The sequence below is a fragment of the Chinchilla lanigera genome, unplaced genomic scaffold (genome assembly GCF_000276665.1).
Source record: "Chinchilla lanigera isolate Chin_1 unplaced genomic scaffold, ChiLan1.0 scaffold00028, whole genome shotgun sequence".
NCBI lineage: Eukaryota > Metazoa > Chordata > Mammalia > Rodentia > Chinchillidae > Chinchilla > Chinchilla lanigera.
In genome coordinates, this window is record NW_004955429.1 from 23,181,915 (window position 1) to 23,208,224 (window position 26,310).

The 26,310-nt window shown below is 39.9% G+C and overlaps 1 protein-coding gene across 2 annotated transcripts in view; it reads left to right on the plus strand.

Annotated features, from left to right (window-relative positions):
- Zeb1 (zinc finger E-box binding homeobox 1) overlaps positions 1–16,274 on the plus strand; it is a 186,562-nt gene extending 170,288 nt beyond the window's left edge. For both annotated transcript variants that reach the window (XM_013515448.1, XM_013515449.1), the window contains exons 6-9: positions 2,130–2,235; positions 7,028–8,838; positions 11,125–11,305; positions 13,762–16,274. In XM_013515448.1, coding sequence (XP_013370902.1) covers positions 2,130–2,235; positions 7,028–8,838; positions 11,125–11,305; positions 13,762–14,357 — 2,694 coding nt within the window. In that variant the 3' untranslated portion in view covers positions 14,358–16,274. The remainder of the gene's footprint in view (positions 1–2,129; positions 2,236–7,027; positions 8,839–11,124; positions 11,306–13,761) is intronic.
- The last annotated feature ends 10,036 nt before the right edge of the window (positions 16,275–26,310 follow it).

Genomic DNA, 26,310 nt, shown 5'->3' on the forward strand with positions numbered 1-26,310 from the left:
AAAAAGTGATGGGATAAGTGGCTTGAAGCAAGGGGAACTAATGGCAATACAGTCATTTTTACTGTGATACAATTTTTAATATAAACACTAATTTTTTATCATACTTCATATAAACTGTGAGTCAGGAAGTCAGGAAGGAGCTGCAGTACATGTGGGAACCAGTAACGTGAGGAAATGTGTGTGAGAATCATGGAAACAATTAGCAAGACAGCAGATGAAAGGGTGGAATGTCTGTCTTGCTGGCCACTGAAAACCATACTGTGACTAAAGCCTAAGTGCATGTGTGTCTTATTAATTTATTCTTTCAATAAATATTTGAGTTTCTCTCACGCGTCAGACCCTGTTCTAGGTGATAAGGGAACAGCATGGAAAAGGCAAAGTCCTGACAAAGGTAGCACACATCAGTAGGTGATGTAAAACAAAGAAGTAAGAAACAGGTAGAATAAAGAAAAATAAGAGCAGGAAGACAGTGACGAAAGCTGCCAGTTCCTACAGAGACCTGAAATGTGACCTCCGACCTGAGCCCAGTGTGAAGTAAGCGTCATGGAGCACTGAGAGTGAGCTTTGCAGTCAGCGAATAGAGCGAATCTTTAAAAAGCCTGGAGTTAGAGGCCCGCCCGGGCGTGTCCCAGCAGCTGCCCGGAGGCCAATGTGAGTGAAGGGGAGAGGCAGTGAGACGACAGGCTGTGCGGCCATGTGAGGGAAGCCCTTAGGTAGGGCAGGATAAAGACTTCTACCCCAGAATGCAGGGGGAGCCCTTGAAGGACATCAGCGTTTGAAGTTTTTAAGGGAATGCGGTTGTATGGAGACTCTGAAGAGAGACGCGAGTGGAAGCAAGCAGACCGGTGAGAGTGTCGTGCTGTGCCCCAGGCACACGCGACAGTGAAGCACGTTGGTTTCAGTCCGTATCCATGGCTCCTGCTTGATTAGGGTTAGAAAAGAGAAGAGCTGCAAGGTTTATCACCTAAGCAATAAACAAACAAGGGTGCTATTCCAGAAAGACAGCAGACACCAAAGAGAGAGATGGCTTGCTGGAGCGGAGTTAAACTCCGTGTTGGTCACATTATGTTTCAGGTGTGTTGTCGGCCATGTGAGTGTGGAGGGCGGAGAGGTTAGGAAATACACCTGAGAGCTGTCACCATATATTTGGTACCTCGAGCCATGAGCTTGGGTGGCATAGGGCATGATACATAATACGATATTTATGGACTGAAGTCTCTTCTCTTCTTCCAAAAACACAGGAAGGGAAATTTCAGCTGGGGTGCCGTGAAGCAAGTGGTGCTTGAGTTAAGCCATTGAAGAATAGACAGCATCTTAATAGAAGGAAGGGTAAAGATACCCAGGGAATGAAAAATAGGTGCAAAGTACCACAAGGAAGTAGAGAGGAGCCGAATATGTGCAGAAGACTAAACCACTGAATGGCAGAGGCATGGGTTTCTTAGGGAGAAGTCCTGAGGGGCCGTCATGGGAACTGGGGCAGGACTCCGAATATTTGCTCAGTGATGATGGGGACCGTGTAGATTTCTAAGCAGGGGTTGGATACAAGGCAATTCAAGGAGTGTTCTTCTGACTCATCAGTGTGCAGAATAGATTTGAAAGATATAAAAATGAGACTTTGATAAGCCAGGTAGAAAGCTATTATAAAAATCCACATTTGACCCAAAATGATTAGATTAGAGTACATTTTGGAAATACCAAGCATATGAAGAGATAAGATGTAGTAGTGGAAAAGTTCAGCCCTTTCTTCTATTCAGGACCTTCTTCTGTTGAGTAACTGTGCTCTAGACAGATTATTCTTGGACTTGGTTTCTTTACCTGTAAATTGGAGTGTAGATAAGACAATCTCCAGTTGCTAGTAAAGTGTATATTGCTTTTTACTCAATACTGCGTTGCCTAATAAAGTGTGTCTCTAGTATTTTAAATTAAAAAGGGTAGATTTTTCTGTGTCAATTCTATCACCATTTTTTGTGGGGGGATAATTTAACTGTTACAGTTTTATGACTGGTACAGTTAGAGGCCTTTAAAACAAAACAGTTCTCAGACTCACTGAAAATATTTTTAACATGCAAATGTTCTTTATGTCTGAAGTTCTTTCGCTGTACAAATAAAACACCAATTCTTTCTTCCAGAGACATGTGACACAGTCTGGGGGTAATCGTAAATTCAAGTGCACTGAATGTGGAAAAGCTTTCAAATACAAACACCACCTAAAAGAGCACTTAAGAATTCACAGTGGTAAATATTTGTTTTCTTTCTCCATCTTGAATATTATAGCGTCTATGGTAAACTACTACATCATGTGACTTATACACATAATCAAAAGCTGCTTGTTTTTCTTTTAAAGACCAATATGGAGAAATTATTTTATTAGCATCTTAAACTTTGGCTGAAGTATATCAAATTGCTATGACATTCCAGATTTCCTAATCAGAGTCTAATAGAGCATGTTTTAACAGGTATAATCATTTTAGCTTTCTAATGAGTGTTAATTTCACTACCTATTTTGTGTAGAGGTGAAATTTGCAAAAGGAAATAAGGAGGTGAAGATAGTCTTTACATGAAAAAAAAATAGAACTCAAGAAAATCACAGAGGGGTGCTGAGTCAGCGAGCAAGGGAAGCGTAAGGGTAGAGAGCGCGCACACGTCGTCCTCAACTTCCTAGCCCGTGTCATTTTCTACATAATTAATTACACAGTGAATATGCGTGATAGCATGATTAGAAACACGATAAACAATGAAGGCTATCTTTGTATTTCTTTCAAGATTCTACTTAAACAAAACTTAGAAAAAAAAAGCTAATAGCTTCCTACATTGTCCCCTGAAATCTGTTCATCTCCTGATCAATTTTGATCCTCTTTCAGTTTTAAATTATTTAAATGAAAAAACTATTAATGAGAAAAAGTGGATGTTTGTACATTGCTTATTACTTTGTGAAAATTGTTGTATCGACATTTACATTTCACAAACATCTTCCTGCCAGAAAGAACACTTTGATGGCTTTGTGAGCGCTGAGTGGAAGTATCTGTGGTGTGTGTTGGGGTTGTACTTCTCGAGGTTTTACTTTACTGCTCACTGAGGCTAGCCCCTGTGCTAGGTGTGCTGAAGTTGCCACTTGAAATGGTTCAAACCAAGGTTCTTAAAAAGCATTGTTTCCACCGAAGGGTGGTTTCTGAAAAGTGGAGGTGACCTTTTGCAGCCTGCACCCTATTTGTTAGTTCCTGTGCTGTGAAACAATTTTCATCAGTAATAAAATATCATAATCACCTACCTTTTGCTAAAAATGATTGAAGTTGTTAATAGAGGTATGGCTAATTCCAGAGAGTTTTAAAGGTGTTTAAATTAGGGTAAAAGGAAGAAAAATAAAATTTAGGGTAAGATTCATGTTATAGTTGTATGTAGAGTTGATTAAATATTTGGATAATACAAACTTCGGAAGCATAGATTATACCAAAAATTACAATACTGGTCTAGGAACAAGAGCGTGAAATTTAATTGCAAAATCCTGCATTGGTATTCAAAAATCATTCTCAATCACGTAGTACATTTGGGTGATTCAGACCTTAATATGAGCTAACTGTACTGCTACTAAACAACTGATGCAAACTTAGGCCAGATCATAAAACACAAAGCTCCTGTACCCTCCACTGTCCCATTAACTACGTGTTCATGTCTTATTCTTGAAGTTATCTAATATGAGGCTTGTGTGTCTAATATGACCTTTAAGACAACAGGTAAAACTTGATTCAGAATGATGTAAGAAAAATTAAGAGTATTTTTCCAGGTATTAAGTCTACAGAAAAGTTGGTCTTTGGAGCATCATAAAGAAGAGAGAGCAAAGTATAACTTAGGACCTCAGGAATATCATTGAAATAACACAGCAAAGAGTGTGATAGCATTTTCTAAGTCAGATTTTTTCATAGAGGACAACAGTATTTCATCAAAGTGCAATTTAAAGAAAGCATTCCTCCAGGGTGGCCACTTGAACACTGTCCAAGCCTACAGTTCTCTGATGCTCTCTCTGGTTTATGCCAAGGGAAGATTTCCAAGCAGGGCTACTCCAAGCGTCAGCTCAGGACTGGGGCCAGGCTACCAACCCTGAGTTACTGGTTCTTGAAGAGAACAGAATTGAAACTAAGCATTTAAAGACGATTTACCAAGACACTGCGTGACATTTCCCGTTATATTCTACAAAATATTAGTTAAGAGTGGACTGGAGTTCTAAAATTTTAGAAAGGCTTCTGGCTACTTTGGAAAATACTGTTCAGAGTGACTAGTAGTGGCTGAGCTGCGTATCCTGTAGGAACCTTCTGTGATTTTTCCTTCTCAGTTGGGCTTTTAAAAGGTGTGGAGGGTCAGGACTCAAACTTACGCTCGCTCTAACGCTGCCGTATTGTGGCTCTGCGCGGTTAGCCACGTTCTGCTGAGCCCTGTGCAGAATCTCGTGCTCAGTCACTCGGACTCTGCCTGTGGGAGTTACACTGTAACAGAGGCCACCACACCTTCAGCGGTGACACAGAGGACCTGCTCGTGGGCGAGGGTCCTCCTCAGAGCATAGTTTTTCATCACATAGCTTTAGTGAGTTTAGCCTGAAAAATATATATATCTGACCCAACCAAACTACCCGCCTCAGCCATTTAAAAATTTCTCATTCATATTATTTCTAACTTTGATTAGTGAAGCTTACTGATACAACCTCCAGATGAAATTAGTTGCAAACCTTAAACTGAGTAGATTAAATGATGGGGTAAAGCTATAACCCAAACAGTTACGAAATTAAAAACAATGAGTTTTCTAACTTAACAACGTTGGTTTTTGAATAATTATTCTGTAAACTTTCTTACTTGCAATGATAAAACATCAAGGTAATTCTGAATAGTCAGAATAATGAGAATGAGAATTTATTGAATATTTAACTGTAGGCACTTACCACAGTAGTTGTTTATGTACACTAACTTCTAAAGTCCTCAAATAATCCTACGAAGTAGTTTATATTATTTCCCTGTTGTGGAGAAAATGGAGGCTGAAGAGTTTAATTAACTTGCCCAGGTTCACTAGCTAGTACATGGCAGAAACGGGGCTCCAGTGGTGGCACCTGATCCCTGCCTTACCCGTTATTGCTGTTTGTAAAGATAAAACAGTCTGCATTATGAATGTTTATCTTCCTACCATCTCTGGGAAAATACTCATGTACCTCATCTAAAATGCTGTTAAGTAATTAAAATATCAAAAGAGATACAGTGGAACATATCCCTTGTTTTGTCCCCTTTGGACACTTACTAATGACATTTTGAGTATCGAATCCTATTCCAGGCATTCCACTGGAAAGATACTGATAAACTGACACTGATAGTCCAGAGGAGGGTTACAAGCAGGTAAGGTGCTCACAGCCATGCCCTGCGAGGAATGTTTGAATGCTTCTTAAAGATCACTGAAAGTTGTTCAGAGCATACTGGGAGTTGGCTGTCTGTGAGTTATATATGAGGTTGCTCCTGTGACTCAGATGTCTTCATCTGCACTCCACAGCACTGAGGCTTGCAAAGGTTAAGAAAATAGTATATGACAGAGTCAGAATTGGAACCCACATCCATGACCCCTGCAGACCTAGGCTGGACACCCTTCTATAGAACTATCCTACAGGCAGTTGGCCCCCATTACTAAGGAGTTTGAGCAGAGACTAATGTCGGAGATAATATAAAGTGAATCATCTGTTGGAAAAGAGGCTTCTAGGGGCTTCATAGATCCCTTTCTAGTGTCTCATTCTTCAAGTAACTATTTCTGAGGAAATCACTTATTTTTCAACTTTGCAGCATGGAACTTACATTATTCATGCATTCATCTTCTCGCTGCTGTCATTCTAATTCTCAAAAAGGAAGAATGTTTTGGCAATTCTGAGTAGGCAAATAAGTATCACACTTTGTAATCTGCGATTAGCCATCATTCCTCTAAAATGGCTGAGTGAGCATTTTTTAACCTGTGTTGTGATAGGGGCAAGGGATAAATGGCGAACAAGGTCCAGAAGTCCTCACCTTATTGGAGTGAGAGTCAGTAACCTATAAATTGTAAAAGTAATGAATGTAAACTTTAACTAAAATGAGAAAATAGGCTTCTATGAAAATACTTCATTTAGCTCAGTACTTCTCAAAACTGCCAAAGTCTCTCTGATGGTCAAGAGGAATAAATGCCGTGTGCCTCTGGGAAGCCTTCACAAACATTTCTTTGACATGTTTTTCCTGCCAGTTCACGCAGACATTGTATGTTATCCACCAGATCCCCGTCACTGAGGTTGAAATTCCAAGATGCTTTGCGTATCTCCTAGAACGTATCTATTGGAACCTATCTAGAAGATATCTAGAGGTGTGATACACATTCCAGCTTAGTGAGTCAGCAGTTATAGCAATACCTTATATTAAATTTTTCCTCCACTCAGAAACGTTTTTCCCCCCCAGTGAATCCATATTGATATGGACAGAGCATTTTTGACAATTAAGGATAGATAGTCATACTTGTAAAATCATGGGGGATCGTAGCTACTTTTCTTTCCTATAATACTACTTGCTTCTACAGGTGTTTGAGTAGAGTGAAATACTGAAAATTATATAGGTTTGTGTAATAGGATAAGAGATAATTATTCAAGAATAAGATTAAATTTTGGTATTTGAGAATTACGAAGTTAGAAAAGTTGGGAAAACTATTACATACGTATGCTGAGAAGATTGGTTAGGGCATGTAGTTAAGACTAAGATTTTAGGGGCTGGGGATTTAGCTCAGCAGTACAGTACCTGCCTGGCAAGCACAAGGTCGTGAGTTCAATTCCCAGTACTGAAAAAAAAAAAAAAAGACTCAGATTTTACTTGTGTTTATAATATTTATGTCATTTCTGAGTTTTAAAATGATTCTAAATAAAATTGTATCACAGGCATATGTAGTAACCTGGCTTTTTAAAAATTGATACTGCTTATTTCAGTAAAATATAGATACATAAAATTTGGACATAATAACTCAGTGAGTATATATTTTTTTTGTTTAGGAGAGAAGCCATATGAATGCCCAAACTGCAAGAAACGTTTTTCTCACTCTGGTTCCTATAGCTCACACATAAGCAGTAAGAAGTGTATCAGCTTGCTGCCTGTGAATGGGAGACCACGGACAGGACTCAAGGCATCGCAGTGTTCCTCGCCGTCTCTCTCAGCATCCCCAGGCAGTCCCACACGGCCACAGATACGGCAAAAACTAGAGAATAAACCCCTTCAAGAGCAACTCTCTGTAAACCAAATTAAAACTGAACCTGTGGATTATGAGTTCAAACCCATAGTGGTTGCTTCAGGAATCAACTGTTCAACCCCTTTACAAAATGGGGTTTTTAGTGGTGGTGGCCCATTGCAGGCCACCAGTTCTCCTCAGGGTGTGGTGCAGGCTGTTGTTCTGCCAACAGTTGGCTTGGTATCTCCCATAAGTATCAATTTAAGCGATATTCAGAATGTACTGAAAGTGGCAGTAGATGGTAATGTAATACGGCAAGTTCTGGAGAACAATCAAGCCAACCTTGCATCCAAAGAACAAGAAACAATCAGTGCTTCATCCATACAACAAGCTGGCCACTCTGTTATTTCAGCCATCAGTCTTCCTCTGGTTGATCAAGATGGAACAACCAAGATTATCATTAACTACAGTCTTGAGCAGCCTAGCCAACTTCAGGTTGTTCCTCAGAATTTAAAAAAAGAAAACCCAGGCCCTACAAACAGTTGCAAAAGTGAGAAGTTACCAGAAGATCTTACCGTTAAACCTGAGAAGGACAAAAGCTTTGAAGGGGGAGTGAATGATAACACTTGTCTTCTGTGTGATGATTGCCCAGGCGACCTTAATGCACTTCCAGAATTAAAGCGCTATGATGAAAAGCAGCCTGCCCAGCCGCCTCCACCCGCTGCCCCAGAAGCGGAGAAGTCAGAGTCCTCTGTTTCATCAGGTACTGGAGATGGCAGTTTGTCTCCCAATCAGCCACCTTTAAAGAACCTCTTGTCTCTCCTAAAAGCCTATTATGCTTTGAATGCACAACCAAGTGCAGAGGAGCTCTCAAAAATTGCTGATTCTGTAAACCTCCCGCTGGATGTAGTTAAAAAGTGGTTTGAAAAGATGCAAACTGGACAGATTTCAGTGCAGTCTTCTGAACCATCTTCTCCTGAACCAGGCAAAGTAAATACTCCTGCAAAGAACAATGATCAGCCACAGTCCACAAATGCAAATGAAGCCCAGGACAGCAGAGCAACTCTACAGAGTCCTCTGAAGACAACTCACTCTCCAGTTCTCCCGGTGGGCTCAGCCGCAGATGGTTCTAGAAGTAGTACGCCATCCCCATCTCCTCTGAACCTTTCCTCAGCCAGAAACACACAGGGCTATGCGTACCCAGCAGAGGGTGCACAGGAAGAGCCGCAGGTGGAACCTCTTGATCTTTCACTACCAAAGCAACAGGGAGAATTGTTGGAAAGATCGACTATCACTAGTGTTTACCAGAACAGTGTTTATTCTGTCCAAGAAGAGCCCTTGAACTTGTCTTGTGCAAAAAAGGAGCCACAAAAGGACAGTTGTGTCACAGACTCGGAGCCAGTTGTAAATGTGATCCCACCAAGTGCCAACCCCGTAAATATTGCTATACCCACAGTCGCTGCCCAGCTGCCCACAATTGTGGCCATTGCAGACCAGAACAGTGTTCCGTGCTTACGAGCACTAGCTGCCAATAAGCAAACTATTCTGATTCCCCAGGTGGCTTATGCGTACTCGACCACAGTCAGCCCCGCGGTCCAGGAAGCCCCCCTCAAAGTGATCCAGCCAAATGGAAATCAGGTAAAAACACGCCCACGCATTTGTAAAATGCTAGCTTGACTAATTCAGTTAAAATTTTTAATTAAAAATTCTCAGTCACTGTAGGATCAGCATCATTGTTAAAAACTCATATTTAAAAGTAATAGACCAGGGTAAAGTTTGTTTTTGAGACAGGATCTCACTTTGTAGCATAGGCTGGCGTTAAATTCACTGTGTAGCCCAGGGTGGCCTCAAACTCATAGTAATCCTCCAGCCTCAGCCTCCCAAGTGCTGGGATTACAGGTGTGCACCAGGATAAAATGGAAACAAAGCTTTTGTAAATAAGGAGGGGAAGAGGGGTTGAAGGGAGAGGGGAGGAGATTGAGAAAAAAAAGAGGAATCAGCATATATACAGGTACAAATTCCCTATGCAAATATGATCATTATGTATATCTAAATTGTATAAGTAAATTTAATAATAAGTAAATAAATGGAATATATAAATGTTTGCTTTAGCTTTTGTGACGTTTCTTCAAGGTATTAGCGTCAACTAAAGTTTAAAGTGTTACTCTGCTGTGTAAAAAGATGTATATGTTTCATAGATACCTATCCGAAGTTAGAAACAAAAAAGGAAAGAAAAATTGGGTACTCATTATTTGCATTTCTGTTCTTACATAGTTAAATTCCTCCAAATTAATAAGTTTATGCTCTGATTATGTTCATTAACAAACAAAAATATATTCCCCTTTACAAGTTCACACCGGACAGACTCAGCTACCACTTTTTTTGTACTAGCACCTCAGTTTATAAAAGGCTTTAGTGAAATAAGAGGTATCCATAAAACTCATCTAGTCAATTGATCATTTTATAAACTATGAATAAAGAGGTTACAGTCATAATTAATATATGAGGGAAATGGCTATGAATTCCTCTTTAACTTTCTGTAAACTAGGCTTTCAGATACAGCGGTGTTATGTAGGTATTTTGTCTCATTGTCCAGGATTTTTTCATGTCACTCACCTTGATTTCTGTCTGCCTTTTTCCCCATAATTTTCTGATTGAGGGGCTGGGGATTTTAGCTCAGCGGCAAAGCGCTTGCCTGGCAAGCGCAAGGTCGTGAGTTCGATTCCTGGTACCGGAAGAAAAGACCAAAAAAAAAAAAAAATTCTGATTGAGTGAAATGACTATAAGAAATTAATATTTGATCTTTAAAGCAAGTATTTGTTATAAAAGGTACCAACTGTAATATCAGTGTCCCGCTCACATATGTATTTGTTGCTTTTATTTTCCCTTAGGGTGACTACTGATTGAGTTCCTGAAATTACGATTACTCTTTAAAAAGCTTTCACATGACCAGTGAATTCATCTTAGTTTTCAGTGTGTGGAACGCTTGGCATGCTTTTGAATATAAAAAGAGCCACTTTTAACTCCACATAATCATGTGACTAGATCAGATGTGAGGAAAGCAGAGCTCCCTCCGCACCCATGGCAGCACACAAATGACCCAGATAAACGACTGCATCTGCCCTGCCTTCAAAAGCCAGAAGAGATCTGGGAAACTTTGAACTTGTAGGAAATTTGTAGGTTTAGAGGCAATGGGATGGAAGACTCCAGAAAAGGGCACAGAGAACGGAGCTGTCCTAGTTCTGAACAGGCTCCAGGCAGTAGTCTGCCTACAAGCGAGCCTCCTGCCACGTTACTCCGCCGAGCCTGCCTGAAATTTTATTCTGCTGGCCTTAGAGGTCCCTTTCGACAAAGGCTACTGTTTGAGCACATAGACCCTCCCTGGTGTTGCTCATCTGCACCGGAGAATGTGTAGAGCACAGCTCTTCCCAAGGGGACCACAGAGGCTGGTTCAAAGGCTTCAGAAGTTCTGAAAAGTGCAATTTAAAGACCACTTTTTAAAAACTGAATCTTAATTTTTGGATAGTTAAAGCCAGAATGAAAAACAAAGGTAAATAATGCAGTTAGAAATTAGTGATTAATTAGCAAACTGTTACGTCACAACTTTCTGCAGATATGTCATAAGCCATGTAAATTTTGTTGCTGCACATTTGACATTCTTTTTGATGTCCCTTCTTTTCTTTACCAGTGGAGCGTGTGTTCACTATAGCTTTGGCTATTTCATCTGTACCACGCTGTATCAGCTTCAGCCTGCTGTCTGGCCCTGCCTTTGAAGCCTGTGTGCGTAGATGAGCCTCGTGCTTGTTGTAGGCAGGTTGTTGGAAGTAGAAACCAAAGTTTTAAACCATACTTTGTTTACATGTGTTGTTTATCTTTTAATTGGACATTCAATTTAATTTTAATTTGAACTCTTTTTTTCTCTAGGACGAAAGGCAAGACACTAGCTCAGAAGGAGTATCCAATGTGGAAGATCAGAATGACTCTGATTCTACACCACCTAAAAAGAAAATGCGGAAGACAGAAAACGGAATGTATGCTTGTGACTTGTGTGATAAGATATTTCAGAAGAGTAGCTCATTATTAAGACATAAATACGAACACACAGGTCAGTGAACACAAGGTCCTTTTTGAAAGTGCCTGTGATATGATTTGATGTGCTAAAAATGCTAAATTAAAAAACTAAAGCTCTTAGAAGTTGTTTTTCACTTACTAAATTTTGTCACTTACCTGTCTTCCCACTTCTGTGTAGTATTTCAGCTCTGTGCCCTTTTGAGGGGGGTTGCTTTTTCTCTTCCTTCAATAACTTAATTATTTAAACTGGCACCACATTTATTCTGTCCACATGTATTTAATAAAGTTTATACTATATTAATAAAAACATAGGCCCAGTAGGAAGAAGCTGTAGAAGACAGGCTTCACAGAAGAAAAAGCTGCTTCATAGTCGTAGTTTGCTGTCCTGCAGGTCATGGAGCCTGTATTAGTCACCTGTCTGTCAACAGGACAAAATGCTTGACTGCTACAACTTAAACCAGGAGAGGGTTATTTTGGTTCATGGTTTCAGAGGGTTCCATCCATGATGGGCTGGCTCCAAGCCAGAAGCACCATGGCGGAAGAGCATAGCAGAGGAAACTGAATACTCAACCCGTGATGTCCAAGAAGCAGAGAAAGAGAAGGAGCCAGCATAGGTGCACCCTTCCTGGTCACATCCCAGCGACCACCTCTTCTGACCAGGACCTACCATGTAACAGCACGTTCAGCTGTAAACTCAGCCACGGAGGAATCCGCTGATGAATAGAGCGCCCCCAGGATCCAGTCACTTCCAAAAGCCCCACCCCCAAACACATGAGACTTGCAAGGGCCCTGTTAGATCTAAGCCCTGAAGTTCCTTGGCACTTGCAGATTTCAGGCAGATGTTTTGTATTAGACAAACAACCTCTGCCTGGAAGTTACACTAGAAAGTTCTAAGATCTCTTCTAACTCTGAGATTCTGTAATTAGTCCACAAAACGTGTACTTCTGAGGCCGACTCAAAGATGGGCAGACGGTGGCTCAGGGATCTGCTGCGCTGCTCTGCTTGTTTTCTTACGGCCTGTGAGCTAAGAACATTGCTTTATTTTTTTAGGGCTGGAAAAAGATGAAAATAATATTTATGATGCGTGAAAACTATTTAAGAAACACAGCCCTGCCCTTTGGTTGTTGTCTGGGGCCACTTTACTGTAGTTGTAGCTGGCAGAGCATGGGTCGTTCTGGTGGAGGCCATTTGGCCAGCCAACGGAAACCTTCACTGTCTGGCTTCTACAGAGGGCATTTGCCAACCTGACTGCATCTGTGCAGTGCAGTGCCGGTGAGCTGCAACAACCGATGCCCTGCAGAATGGAGGAAGCCCTGCCCTGTAGGGTTTGTAGATTTCTGTGGCCTGACTCCCACCATGGCCGATTGCAAGCTCAGGTCGGCTTTCAGCCAGCCTGCAGAATCCCCGACAATCAGCTGTAGACACTTCTAGCCGATGACAGCACACGGGTTACAGTCGGAGGGGCTGGAGTGTCCTGAGCTCTTCAGTCTCCGTCACGCTTGCGTGCTCCACGGTCTCTCCAGCTATGTATCCATATTTCTCTCTCATGTTCTCATCAACTACATTCATTCATTCACTTTAGCGAGAAAAGATACAGAGAACTATTTTCCCTTCTTTATCTGTAGATTCAAAGATACATGCAGTGATATGTGAGCAGCTCTTAGAGTTAAAAACCAGTGTATGAGAGCAAGCCACACCTATCCAAACAAGTCCCTTAAAATACATCCCTCTAGTTGTTTTGAGACCTAAGGATTATCCGAAAATACCCTGCTTTGGACAAGAGCTAAATATTAGCAAATAGCAGATATGTATGAAAATATAGTGTCCGTAAAACTAAGTCACTTCTGCATTTGTTAGTGTTGCCTGCTTGATGGCACTGAGCTTGGACGGGCCCGGTCCTGATTATGACTCAGTTTTGTTGGGTGGGAGCGTTTCTCTCGCCCGTGCATTCTCAGTAGTGGCCAAGCTGTCCTCGAGGAGCAGCGCTTGTTTCTTGGTGGGGGCTGGGTACATAATACTCCATGGTTTTCTTAAGAACCTCAGTATATAAACTCCGTGTATTTGAGTTTTGTCATATATAAACCATAGAGAGGACATTAAAACTTATTAGAGGCAGGGGAAATAATGTGTCTGAAAAAATGTCTAAAAGGGTCCTTAAGGGCAATAAGTTGAGAAACATTTCTGTTCCTTCCTTACCTTTGGTGTGTACACTGCCAAATATCAGAGCTTCACTATTTTATGATCCAGCTTATTGTGATGCATGTATGTCTGGCATTTCAGATTTATATGGTTTACATTGGCCTTCTCATCTGCAGAGCAGATTATATAACACTAAATTTCCTGTTATAGGTAACAAACTGCATTCTCCTACTACAGTCCATGACAGTGTAACCCTACCCTTTCCACAATCTAAAGTGTCCCTAGCAGTTACAAGAACTTTATTTACTTAATATCATCATTTTATTTCATAGGTGTGTTCTTACCTTACAGGTAAAAGACCTCATGAGTGTGGGATCTGTAAAAAGGCATTTAAGCACAAACATCACTTGATTGAACACATGCGGTTACACTCTGGAGAAAAGCCCTATCAGTGTGACAAGTGTGGAAAGCGCTTCTCACACTCTGGATCTTACTCTCAGCACATGAATCACCGCTACTCCTATTGCAAGAGAGAAGCAGAAGAAAGAGACAGCACCGAGCAGGATGAGGCCGGGCCAGAAGTGCTGGCAAATGAGCATGTTGGTGCAAGGGCGTCTCCCTCCCAGGTCGACTCAGACGAGAGAGAGAGCTTGACAAGGGAAGAGGATGAAGACAGTGAAAAGGAGGAGGAGGAGGAGGAAGACAAAGAGATAGAAGAATTGCAGGAAGAAAAGGAATGTGAAAAACCACAAGGGGATGAGGAAGAGGAGGAAGAGGAAGAAGAAGGAGATGAAGAAGAGGCAGAAGAGGCAGAGGATGAGGGAGAAGCAGCAAAACCTGACAGTCCGATGAAGGATGCTGGAGCTGTAAGTCAGGGACACAGCTTAGAGCAAAAAGTAAGCGAGAGCAGTGAGCAGGTGTCAGAAGAAAAAACAAACGAAGCCTAATAGTTTTTCTAGAAAGAAAATAAATCCTAATTGGTAATGAAGTTTGTTCTATATTATCCATGCTTTTCATGGAAGCACAGTAACTGTATGCTGTGATTCCTGCTCACTACTGTGTAAAGTGAAAACTCCAAAAAAAAAAATACAAAATACAAAAAACATTCACAAAAAAAAATTCCGGGTGTGCCTGAATCACAGACCTAGTAATTTTTCATGCAGTTTTCAAAGTTAGGAGCAAGTTTGTAACATGAAGCAGATTAGAAAACTTTAATGACTCAGAAAGCAAAGATTTAATAGGTTACAGGAAACTGATTATTAGACCACTTCTGGCATTGTTTCATTTTATCAGTATTATCACTCTTACGTTGGTTTATTCTTGTGGTGTACAATTGGGAGAAATTTTATAATTTTTTTAGTAAACATATGTTTAAAGCTAAAGCGAAATCCACTTCAGTATTTTATTATGTTTTTTTTTAATGTGAGAACTTCTGCACTACAAAATTCCCTTCAAGAGAAGTATAATAAAGTTCCAAACCATGCTACTACCTTTTATAAATTCAATCCAGAAGGTAGTCGTTTCTAGTACTTAGATGTCATAGTAGAGAATATTATCATTTAAAGTGTATCGTTAGCCTTAAGGAAGCAGCTGATAGAAGAACTGAAGTTTCCTACTCATGTGATTTTAAACGGAGTTCAGAAGATTGTTCTTGAGTTCTGACTGCAGGGACTAACAGTATTGATACTGGTAAGGGCAGCAGAGTCGTCAGAATCAGTGTTTGTGATTGTGTTTGAGTATGTGGTAAAAATATGAAGGATATGAAATGAAGCTTTGTATCTCCTTTGGCCTTAAGCAAGACCTGTGTGCTGTAAGTGCCATTTCTCAGTATTTTCAAGGCTCTAACGCGCCTTCGTTCAGTGTGAGGCCTACAATAACTAGCATTTGTCGGTTTGTTTGTCCTGTCAAAATGCCCAAATAAAACCGAAAACCTCTGACTCTGTCAGAGAAACGAAAACACTGGGACATTTCATCCTTTAATTCCTCAGTGCTCATGTTGTGTTAATTGACTTTCAGAATTTCTCTACAGAAACAAAAGGGAAATTTTCTAATCTGCTTTATCCATGTATTTGCATTTCAGCCATGGACATGCCATTATTATTTGGCTCATAACTGTTTCCAAATGTTAGTTATTATGGACCCAACTTATTAACAACATTAGCTGATTTTTACCTATCAGTATTATTTTATTTCTTTTAGTTTATAGATCTGTGCAACATTTTTGTACTGTACGTCTTCAAACCTGGCAGTATTAATACCCTTCTTACTGACATTGTACTTTTAGTTTTAGAAAACTTTTATATTTATGTGTCTTATTTTTATATTTCTTTATTTATTACACAGTGTAGTGTATAATACTGTAGTTTGTATTAATACAATAATATATTTTAGTATGAAAATTTGGAAAGTTGATAAGATTTAGAGATGCAATTGGTTCTCTTGCATTGAGATTTGATTTAAGTGTTATGTTGACATTTATACTCGCCTTGGACTGTAGAACAGAATTTAAATGGGAATGTATTAGTTTTACAACTACAATCAAGTCATTTTACCTTTTCCCAGTTTTTAATATAAAACTCTTAAATTTTGAAATTCACTGTGTGACTAATAGCATGATGCTCTGCAGTTTTATTAAGAGATTAGCCTAACCATAAAACTCATTTCCTTAGCAAGCCAAATTAGGACTACCTTATGTAAACAGTGTTGGGAACAATGTCTAACATTTTGTGCCAATTTGTTCCTGTATTCATGTATGTAAGTTACCAACCTGACTCTTCATTTTTAAGTTCCTTGTTACACCATGGTCATTTTCTAGTTTTTTACCAGACTCCCCATCTCACAATAAAATGCATCAACAAGCCTGACCTCCTGTCATTCTTTCAAGCATCATCAAGATTGTCTTTGGAAAGCTCTCTGTGAAATGCGTATCACACCGTTATCCTGCACTTACCTCATCTTGGGCTGAGCTTGGGTAACCCTGGCGTTTCAGACATTGCACCTGAGTTGTGAGGCTTTTGTGTCCAGGTGTTTCTAGAGAGCTGGGAGGGACCCCTGACGTCCTCCTCTGCAGGCTGTCCTCTTTCCTTCCTGAAACGCTTGCCCCCAGCCCCTGCTGGCCCTGTGGTTTCTTACCGCTAGCACACCTCAGGGTCCTCTGGGGCTGGACGCCTCTCTTCTGTGTGCCCACACGCCTTGCGGCTTTCCAGTCCCGTGTCCTCTACCGTGGCTCGTATTCCTTCCCACTGGCAACAGGGACCGCCTCTGCCGGTCACTCACTTGTCACTGTCCGCCAGTGTGCCCAGCACCGGTTGGTACAACAGAGGCTTACGTGCAGAAAATAGGATCCGCGTGCTTTCGGAGCTCAGCTGTGCTTTGCTTCCTATCTCCGAAGATACGTTAAATGATTCCAGTAATGTAATGATTTTCTTATTAAGGTTTTACTAAGTAGTAGGTGTAGTAGACATAAATTATTCTTGTACTGTTGCCTTCCTGTTAGGACTTGTTGAGAATTTGTTTCTAAGTGTCTTCCTGTTTTCATTCAAGGCTGACTGCCTCCAGTGGGAGCAGCAGAGCGGATCCTATCGGGCACTCTTCGTTTAGATCCACTCCCTTTTTAGGGTCCCACACCCCATGGTGACTTATTGTCCTGCTGCCTGACTTCCTGTCACTAAAACCAGCTTCTGCAACGAACAGTTTCTGTTAGGAAATAAGAATAAGCCACCCTGATCAGGAGGTGTCCACGCTGTGATGACTGTAGTATAAACTCAGAGGACAGTGCTTGAGGCATACAGGAAGTAGCCAGTAAAGAAATTCAGACATTATCAGAGACTTTTAAAAGCAAAATACGTGTGGATCCTTCTCAGTATGTAACTAACAGCACAAGTCATGTAACTAATAGCAGTAGTACCACCTTTATTTATTATTTATTAGTTAGTTATTAGTTATTGGTGCCATATACAAGTGTTCTGCTACCATTGTCAAAACTGGTTTTTCAAAAAAGCCTTAAAATACAAATTAAAGCCATGTGCCCATAAACACATATAATAAGTAATAGAACGAGGATTTTAGCACGGGGCTCCCTGACTCTGAGGTCCATACTCTTTTAGCCCACGTTGCTTCTGATGTCAAAGTTTACACTCTACATTTCGACTCAAGCCCAACCTTAAAGGATAGGAATAGAAAATATCTATAATACTGTGGTGGAAAGTGGGGCGTGAGCCTTTTCGTATCTGTGTGCAAACTTAAAAACAACTTTGAAAAGAATACTGCTAAAGTACAGTGATTAAACTGACATGAAAATGTAATTTCAGGACATATTCACCTCTTAAGATAAATGGAAGGATGTGTTAAAATAATTACAAGATGACTTTGTCTCTGGCCAGAAAACACACAGCGGAACCCATAGAATCCCTTCTATTCCACTGAACAAAACTACATTGTATTTAACTACAACCAAAATACACATTTTTAATAATTCATGGGACATTCATGAAGGTAAACCTTAACATGGGCTATAGCACAACCTGCAGACTTAAAAGGATGCCCAGAAGTTTCCTCTGACTACAGAAGAACTATGCTAGAAATTAGTAATGGACATAGACTTAGAAGATTCTTCAAGTTACTTAAAAATAACACATTAAGTAGTCCATGGGCACTGAAAAAAAGATGATAAAATATGAACTAAATAAAAATGCCCAGTATCAAAACTCATAACATGCAGCTAAAATTGTGTATTTAAAAATGTAAAGCGTTAAACCCTTAACTCAGTTGTCCAGGCTTCTATCTTAAGGAACTAGGGGGAAGCAGTAAAAGCCAAACCAGGCAGGAGGGAGGTGCTAACAGAAAAGAGAAATCAAAGGCAGAGAAGAGAGTAACTCAGAGAAAGCTGGACCTGATTCTTTTTTAAAAAAATTTAATAAAACATAGACTTGTATCCAGACCAAGGAAAAAAGACAAAAATTACTATCAAAAAAGAAGACATCTTTGCAGATTTTAATAAAAGGATAAGGAAATAATAACTTTATGCCAATAAAAGTTCGACAATTTAAATGAAAATTACACATTTCTTGAAACACCCAAACTACCAAAATTCACAAATAGCCCAGCCAGTATAGTCCAGTGTCAAATTAAATTTCTAGGTAAAAATGTTCCCACAAAGAAAATCTCAATTCCTGATGGCTCCACTGGTGAATTCTACAAATATTTAAGAAGTACTTTGTATCAGTTCTACACAACTCATCCATAAAACAGAGGAGAAATGTTACCCAAAACCAACAAAGCCATTACAAGAAGCAAAACTACACCTTAATATTCCTTATAAAAATAGATGCAAAAATGTGACATGTATAGGAAGTTAATTAGAGCAGTTTATCAAAAGGAAAATATGGGATCCAAGGATTTCAAGATTCATTGAATATTCAAAAATCATTCAGGATAATGCACTGCATTTACAGAGTAAAATGGAAAAAATCTCACTAAATATATAAGAAGTAAGGAGAATACCCAACAGTAAGTCATAAAAATGATCAGCAATCTAGGAACAGATTAACCTCCTCAACCCAGTAAAAAGCATTTACAAAAACCCCACAGTGAATACTCCTCATGAAAGATTAGGTGCTTTACAGACTTAGGAGCAAGGCAAGAATATAAACTCTTGTACTTTTATTAAACACGAAGCCAGGATCTCACCTGTTCATGACAAAAATAAATGAAAGGCATACAGATTGGGACAAAAAAACGAAATCTGCCTTTATTTGCGGGCAACGTTGTTATCTGTGTAGAAAACAAGGTATGAGGGAGGACGAGAAAAGGTGTAAGGTTGCAGGACACAAAGTCATGCAAAAAGTTAATACCTTAATAGTAATAAAGAGAAATTTATACATTAAAAGCAGTGGCATCAAATATATGAAATATATACAGATAATTTAACAAAATTTAAACAAAACCTGTGCACACAAAACTACAACACCTTGCTGAGAGAAATTAAAGATGCAAAGCAAACGGAGAGAGATTCCATGTTCCTGGATCAGAAAACTATCATTGTGGTAGCAGTTCTCCAAATGTATCCACTGGGTTTCAGGGCAATTACAATCAAAATTCTTAGCCATATAGTTTTTGAAACAGACTGATGCTACATTTGTATGAAAATACAAAGAACTTCAAATGGGCAAATAGTTTTGGAAAAGAACATAGTTGAAGGACATACGTGGTTGCTAGAGTAATTCTTACAAAACTACCGTAGTGAAAACAGTTAACGCGGAGCAGGAGACTAGGTGTGCAGGTCAAGAAACGAATTGAGAGCTTAACATGCACACAACTGATTTCTGCCAGTGGTGCCAAGGTAAAATGATAACTGCTCAAAACTGCTGAAACAGGCGCGGAAAATCAACCTGCTCTGTACCTGACTCCATATATAGAAATTGGTTCAAAATGGATTATAGACCTAAAAATAAGAAACAAATTTATAAAACACAAGCACGAGAAATTCTTTATGACCTTGGGTTAGGCAAGGATTCCCTGAATAAGACAATAAAATATGAATCACAGAAGAAAAGGATTGATGGGATGGACTTCACCAAAATTTAAAATTTTTATTCTTCAAAACATAACCAAATATGGTGGCCCACACCTATAATCCCAGCACTCTGGGAGGCTGAGGCAGGAGGATCATGAGTTCAAGGACAAGCCTGGCCAATTTAGTGAGACCCTGTCTCAAAACTATGAAAGGGCTCACCAGGTAGCTCAGTGGTAGAATACTCTTGAGTTTTATCACCAGTGCAAAGGAAAACTAAAAAGATTATTTTTAAAAAAATTAAAAGACTGAGTAGAATGTTTGTAAAATATACCTCAGAAAAAATTACATGTCTGTACAAAAACCTACACGTGACTACTCATAGCTGCATTATTTATAATAGCCCAAAATGAAAACAACTTGAATTTTCATCAACCAGTAAACAATTAAATGTCATATATACATACAATACAATAATATTCAGCCTTAAAATAAATAGAATTCCCATACATACCACAAGCTAAAAGAACTTTGAGAAAATTGTGTTAAATGGAAGAAATCAGTCATAATGATTCCATTTATGTGGAATTTATATGAAATTCCATTTATATGCAATGTCCAAAATAGGCAAATCTACAGAGAGAACAAGTAGATCAGTGGCTGCTATGACTGGTGGCAGAGTAACTTGCTAGTGGGTAGCGCTTCTTTTTGGAGTAATAAAACTGTTCTAGATTGTGACATTTGCACAACTCTGAGTATGTTAACTCATGCAGTTACACATTTTAAATGGATAACTACAGTATGTGAACTATCTCAAAGCTCTGTATATGTTCAATATTTAAATAATAAAAGGCTCATACAACCACCATTTCCTAATCAGGCAAAATTTGTGAACAGACACTTTATGGAATAAAGTATATAAATGGGAAATAAGCAAATGAGAAGATGATCTACAGCACTAGTCATTAGAGACAGACAAACCTATGATCGCTGTCACTATACAACCAATAAAATGGCTAAAATTTGAGACCGTCAGTAACACCAAACGTTGGCCAGAATATAGAGCAACTGGAACTTTGTACATTTATGGCAGTAATTAAAAGTGGTACAGCCACTTTGAAAAATAATTTCCCAGTCGCCTATAAAGTTTAACATGTAGTTAACTGAGAAATCCCACTTGAGATTTATCCAAGGTAAATGAAAGTATATGTTCACTTGAAGAATTATATTAAGATACTCAGAGCACTTTTACATAGGATAGACAATCCAGAGAGAGCTCAAACGTCTACCAGTGAACACATAAACAACTTACATTATATCCACACAATAAAATACCACTCAGCAACAAGTAAAACTGAATGAATATCGAAAGCAGAAAGGCTAAGCATAGCATAATGGTGTGGTAGCTACGTAGGTATATAAATTTCCCAAGACCAATTGGTGAGTTTTAAATTGTATGAGTTTTTAAGTTATGTGAGTTTTATTATGTGTAAATTGTAGCTCAATAAAGCTCACCTTTAAAAGATAGGAGACCATATTAAGACAATCAAAAAAGGAACTGTTTCTGAAACTGTAAGCAGAAACTCCTGTGCAAAACTACAAATGTTACACAAAATCATTTGACCTATTTTCAAAGGAAGTGGATCAGTTTTCCTAATACTAATTCTTAGGAAAGTATTTTCCATTTAAAACTGCCTAATAATACCGTAATCCCATGCAACAAATTACCTCATGAAGTGACTTTTTTTAAAAATCACTGCTGAAAGTTAAGCATTTTATTAGCATAACTTGTTGGGATATCATTTAAAAGGGGCATCTTAATTACATGTGCCTTAGATGTTACTAAGCCCAAATGAAATGAGTATTCAAAGTAATATTTAAAACTGTACAAATGTATAAATGATTATGCTTGATCAGAATAATAGAAATTTAATTTGTAGCTTGGGGTACCAGTTATCCTTTTTATATCAACTTCATAAACCCTCCATTTCCTTCACTAACTAAAAACAAAACAAAATCACTGGCTTCGCATTCTAAACACGGCCGTAACCATTGTCTTTATGTTGTGTTTGGGTTTCGTTAGTACTGTTTTTGTTCAGGACTCGGTCCTTCCGTTGGATGGGGTTAGTTCCTCTTCCAGTACCAGGAGGAGGAAAAGAGGAAGGTAGTATACTCACTACAGTCATATTCAAGGCTGACTACAAGCTAAATTTTCTTTAATCATCTGAATCTCCAGAAAATGGTGATTTGGACCTCTGGTCTGGAGAATAGCCACAAAACTAGGTCCCTCCGGAGCTTGTCCAAAGTTAGCTTACGCGAGAGAAATGACTGTCAACTTTTGAACAAGGAACATGAAATCCGAATGCGTGAAACAGAAGCAGAGCCGTCCTGGTAGGAGAGGAAGAGCCTGAGTGGCAGCCCTGCAGTGCCACCACCACCCAGGGCCGAGCTCCAGAGCCATTTCCAGAGCACACACTCCCGGAGAGCCTGAGTGCGTGCTGGGGCTTCTCTAGACCTGCCCTGGACTGGCCCGCGTCCGAAGTCTGAGCCAGTGCCAGTGAGCCGACAATGCCGGGCTCTCTCGATACGCAACTGAGATGTTTGTGCATTTCGTCAACAGAAGGTTTTAGAAACATGGTTGTGTTTAGAAGATGCATTCCTCAAGTCTAGTTAGTTTTAGAGATGATAACATGTAACCCATTTAATATTATAACTAAGAAATTACTTTTTCCTAACTTCTCAGAACAATAAATAACTGAAATTGTTCAGGGCATTCAGGATGATCACTATGAACAAAAGCATCAGAAATGTATACATTGTGCTCAGATGGTTCAATCTAAGAACACGAGTCCAAAGGGAAACATGAAATGAGCGTGTACCGACGTACTGCCCTTTGAGGCAGTGATTGTATCTTTCACTGACTTTAAGTGAGGAAGAAAATTCTTGCACCGATCTACTTCTGAGATGTACTAAAAGGAACAGTGCACGATCTATGAAAGTGTGATGTACACTTGGAGAAGCAACAGGTCTGGAAGTGTGAGCCGCGGTGTGTGTGCACATGTGTGTGTGGGTATACGCATGGATTTGTGTACTGCTATAGTTTGGATATAATTGGAGATCACCCAAGGCTCTATGTGTTGAAATTTAATCCCCAGTGTGAGGTATTAGGTGGAAACTTAATCTGATCTGTGGCATTCACAGGGAAAGTATTTGGTGTCGATTAGAGCTAAGTAAGGTCCCTTGGGCAGAGCTCCCACGGCTAAATCCTACTGATTTGATAAGAAGCAGCAGAGAGACCAGACATACGCGGGCATATACACGAGTGTGCCTGTCTCGCCTGTGTGATGCTGCCACTTGGGTCTCTGCCGGTGACAAGGCCAGATCCAACCCCTCCGTACCCGAGAGACAAAACGAACCTCTTCCTTTGTAACTTCCCCAGGCTGCGGGCTTGTGTTAGTAGCAACAGAAAATGAACTAATACACGTGGACGCATGTGTGCACGCGTGCACACACACACACCCCGAGCCAACAAATAAGTGATAAGGACATCCAACACTCCCAGAAGAGAAACCATACCTTGGCTTGGATTCAGCTAGCCAAACAGAAGCTGAAAGAAACCCAGAAACCTGGCGTCCTCATTAGGCATCCAGGTCAGGACTGAAACGCCGTACGCATCACCTGGGCGTCAGTAGGGCAGCTTTCCCTGGAAGCGAACAGTGTCCTGGAACGTCACCTTGGAGGCAGTAGCTGCTCGCAAAGCTGACCACCTCTGGAGGTCACCGAGAGGAGCACTTCACATTTGTATTTTTACCTTCAGTGTGTGTGTCCACACCCCCACCAGCACTTGTCGTGTTCTGCTTTGTGTTTTGATAATAGCAGTTCTAGCGGGTATGATGTGACATCTGGCTATACTTTTGATTTGCACATTCCTACTCAGTAGTGATGTTAAACACCCTTCTACGTGCTTGTCTACCACTAGGACGGCTCCTTTCCAGGAATGTCCGCTCAGGGCCTTTGCCCGCTTTTTAATTGGGCTGCTAGAGTTCTCTTTTCTTGTTAAGCTGTAGTATTTATATATTCAGGATATTAATCCTTTATTAAATGTATGATTTGCAAACACTTTCTCTTCTTCAGTGGGTTGTCTCTTCATTCTGTTGGTACTGTCCTTTGATGCACCACCACTTTTAATTTCAGTATCTGCTAGTTTTGTTGTTGCTGTCCTTATTGCCTGTGCATTTGGTGTCATACCTAATAAATCATTGTCAAATTCAGTCTCATGCAACTTTTGTCATGTATTTTCTTCTAAGAGCTTCATAGTTTTAGCTCTTACATCTATGTGCTACTTGGAGATAATTTTTTATATGGTGTAAGGTAAGGGTCCAACTTTATCCTTTTGCATGTGAGTATCCATTTTTCCTAGTACATTTGCTGAAAATACAGTAAGTAGTCCTGGCACCTTTACCAAAATTCCACTGACCGTTGTGCAAGAGTTAATTTGGGGGCTCTGTGTTTATTCTCAAATTAATTTGCTCCAGAAGTAAAAAAAAAGTAGAGTAAATGTATTTAAGATTGGCCTCCACTAAGCAATCTCTCTCTTTTACTAAATATCAGATCAAGATGAGTAACAAAATTTTCTAAATCTAAGGAAATTTTCCTTCTTGAATACTGTTTTGGATAGCTGGTGATTATGTACTATTATAGCAAGTTTTACATTTCTAATCTCCCTGATAAAAGGAAAAAGAGCTGATACTTAATGAGTTTGGCTTAAACTTCAGAAGGACTAGCAGTTACAAATTTTTTAGGAGTTTTGCTTTCTTATTTGTTTGTCTTATTTAATTCTAGACTGAAAGCGTAACAGAATATCTACCCAGCTCTATTTATAGATGCAGACTCATTATTAAGGCAGTTGTAATCTATCAATAGTTCTCCCCTGAGCTGAAGAGTCTTTGAGATGGCCACATGTTCTCTTGCTATCACGTAGCTAAGGATGCTCTGTTGTCTCAGTTGGACTCATACTAGTTAATAATCTCAAGCTGAATACTATTAACTAGCTCATTCCTTTATTTCTGTACTCACGGCTGGCTCCTCTTCCTCTATCCGGTCTCAAATGTGGAAGCATCCAGGACTCCCTCACAGGCCGTCTCTGTGATTTCCTAGTTGATTAACCATGTGTTGTCTCATATGTGTTTTTCCAGCCCTTTGAACTCCAGGCTCACATATCCAAGCAGCTACTGAGGCCACTCAAATTTAACCAGGTCTCCGTTGACTTTTGAGTTCTCCACCACTGTGCCCAACCTACTTCTCCTCCTCCTATCCCAGCTGCATAAAAACCCTTGGTGTTCAACCAGGAGCTCAAGCCAAACCCTCCGGAGCAGGAAGCAGGCTCTACAGGAGAGAGCCTCTTGCTTGTGGAATTGTGAGACACCATGGTCTATTAGTCTCCCTTTTGGAGATGAAAATAGCAGTTTTTATTTTTCTGATTGTTCATTATTTTATAGACACATTAAGCAGGTTTAAAAAAACAAGATCTACTGGAAAGTAGATCACTTAACTCACTCAGTAGTTGCTGAAATTGAGTTGAGAGGCAGCGTGCATATTGGTAAAGGGCAGACTCCCAAGCCAGCCACCAAGTTCACATCCCAGCTTAGACAGTGCTGCACCGAATAGCTCTAGGGTCCTGGGCAAGTTAGCTAACACTGCAGTGCCTCAGTTTCCTCCCCAGCAAAGTGGAGGTGCTGCAAACATTTCACAGGTGTTTGTGGTAATTAAATGAGTGTGCACATGCATGCCCTTCCAACAGTGTGGGGCGTATTGTCCATGTGCAGTGTTGACTCATGTACTTACCTCATGTACTACGAGGTAAGAGAGTGAGAGATAACACACGTTAGACCGCAGTGAACCTCAGGAAAAAGCCATACAGAGAACAGGAAGAATATAAAGAAGCTGCCCGCTTCCCTTCCTATGTCTCCCCATCACTTTTTCCATTTGTTCTCATCTCTTTGTTACCTAGCAGCTGTCACAAAAATAAATAATTTTTAAAACTTTTTAACCTCTGGTTTCTTCCAGTCAGATAGGTCTACGTTTAAATGTGAGAGAGAGAGAGTGTTCAGAATCACTTGGCAGAGCCCTCGTTTGTAAAATGTACTTAATACATTCCCTTATGAAGATTAAATGGAAAACTTGGTGCAAGTGTTTTGGGCATGTGCTGAATGTAGTAGGCTTCCTCCTCCGTCTCCCACTTGCTGACTGGTTAATTTTCCCTAAGGACAACTCTGATCACATTTCCTTCATTTGACCACTGCCTATGGAGTAGAACCCGACCTCCTTAGCGTTTGCACCTTATTTCCACTAACAATATCAGTAGCTGATATTTGCTGAGAACTTATTTT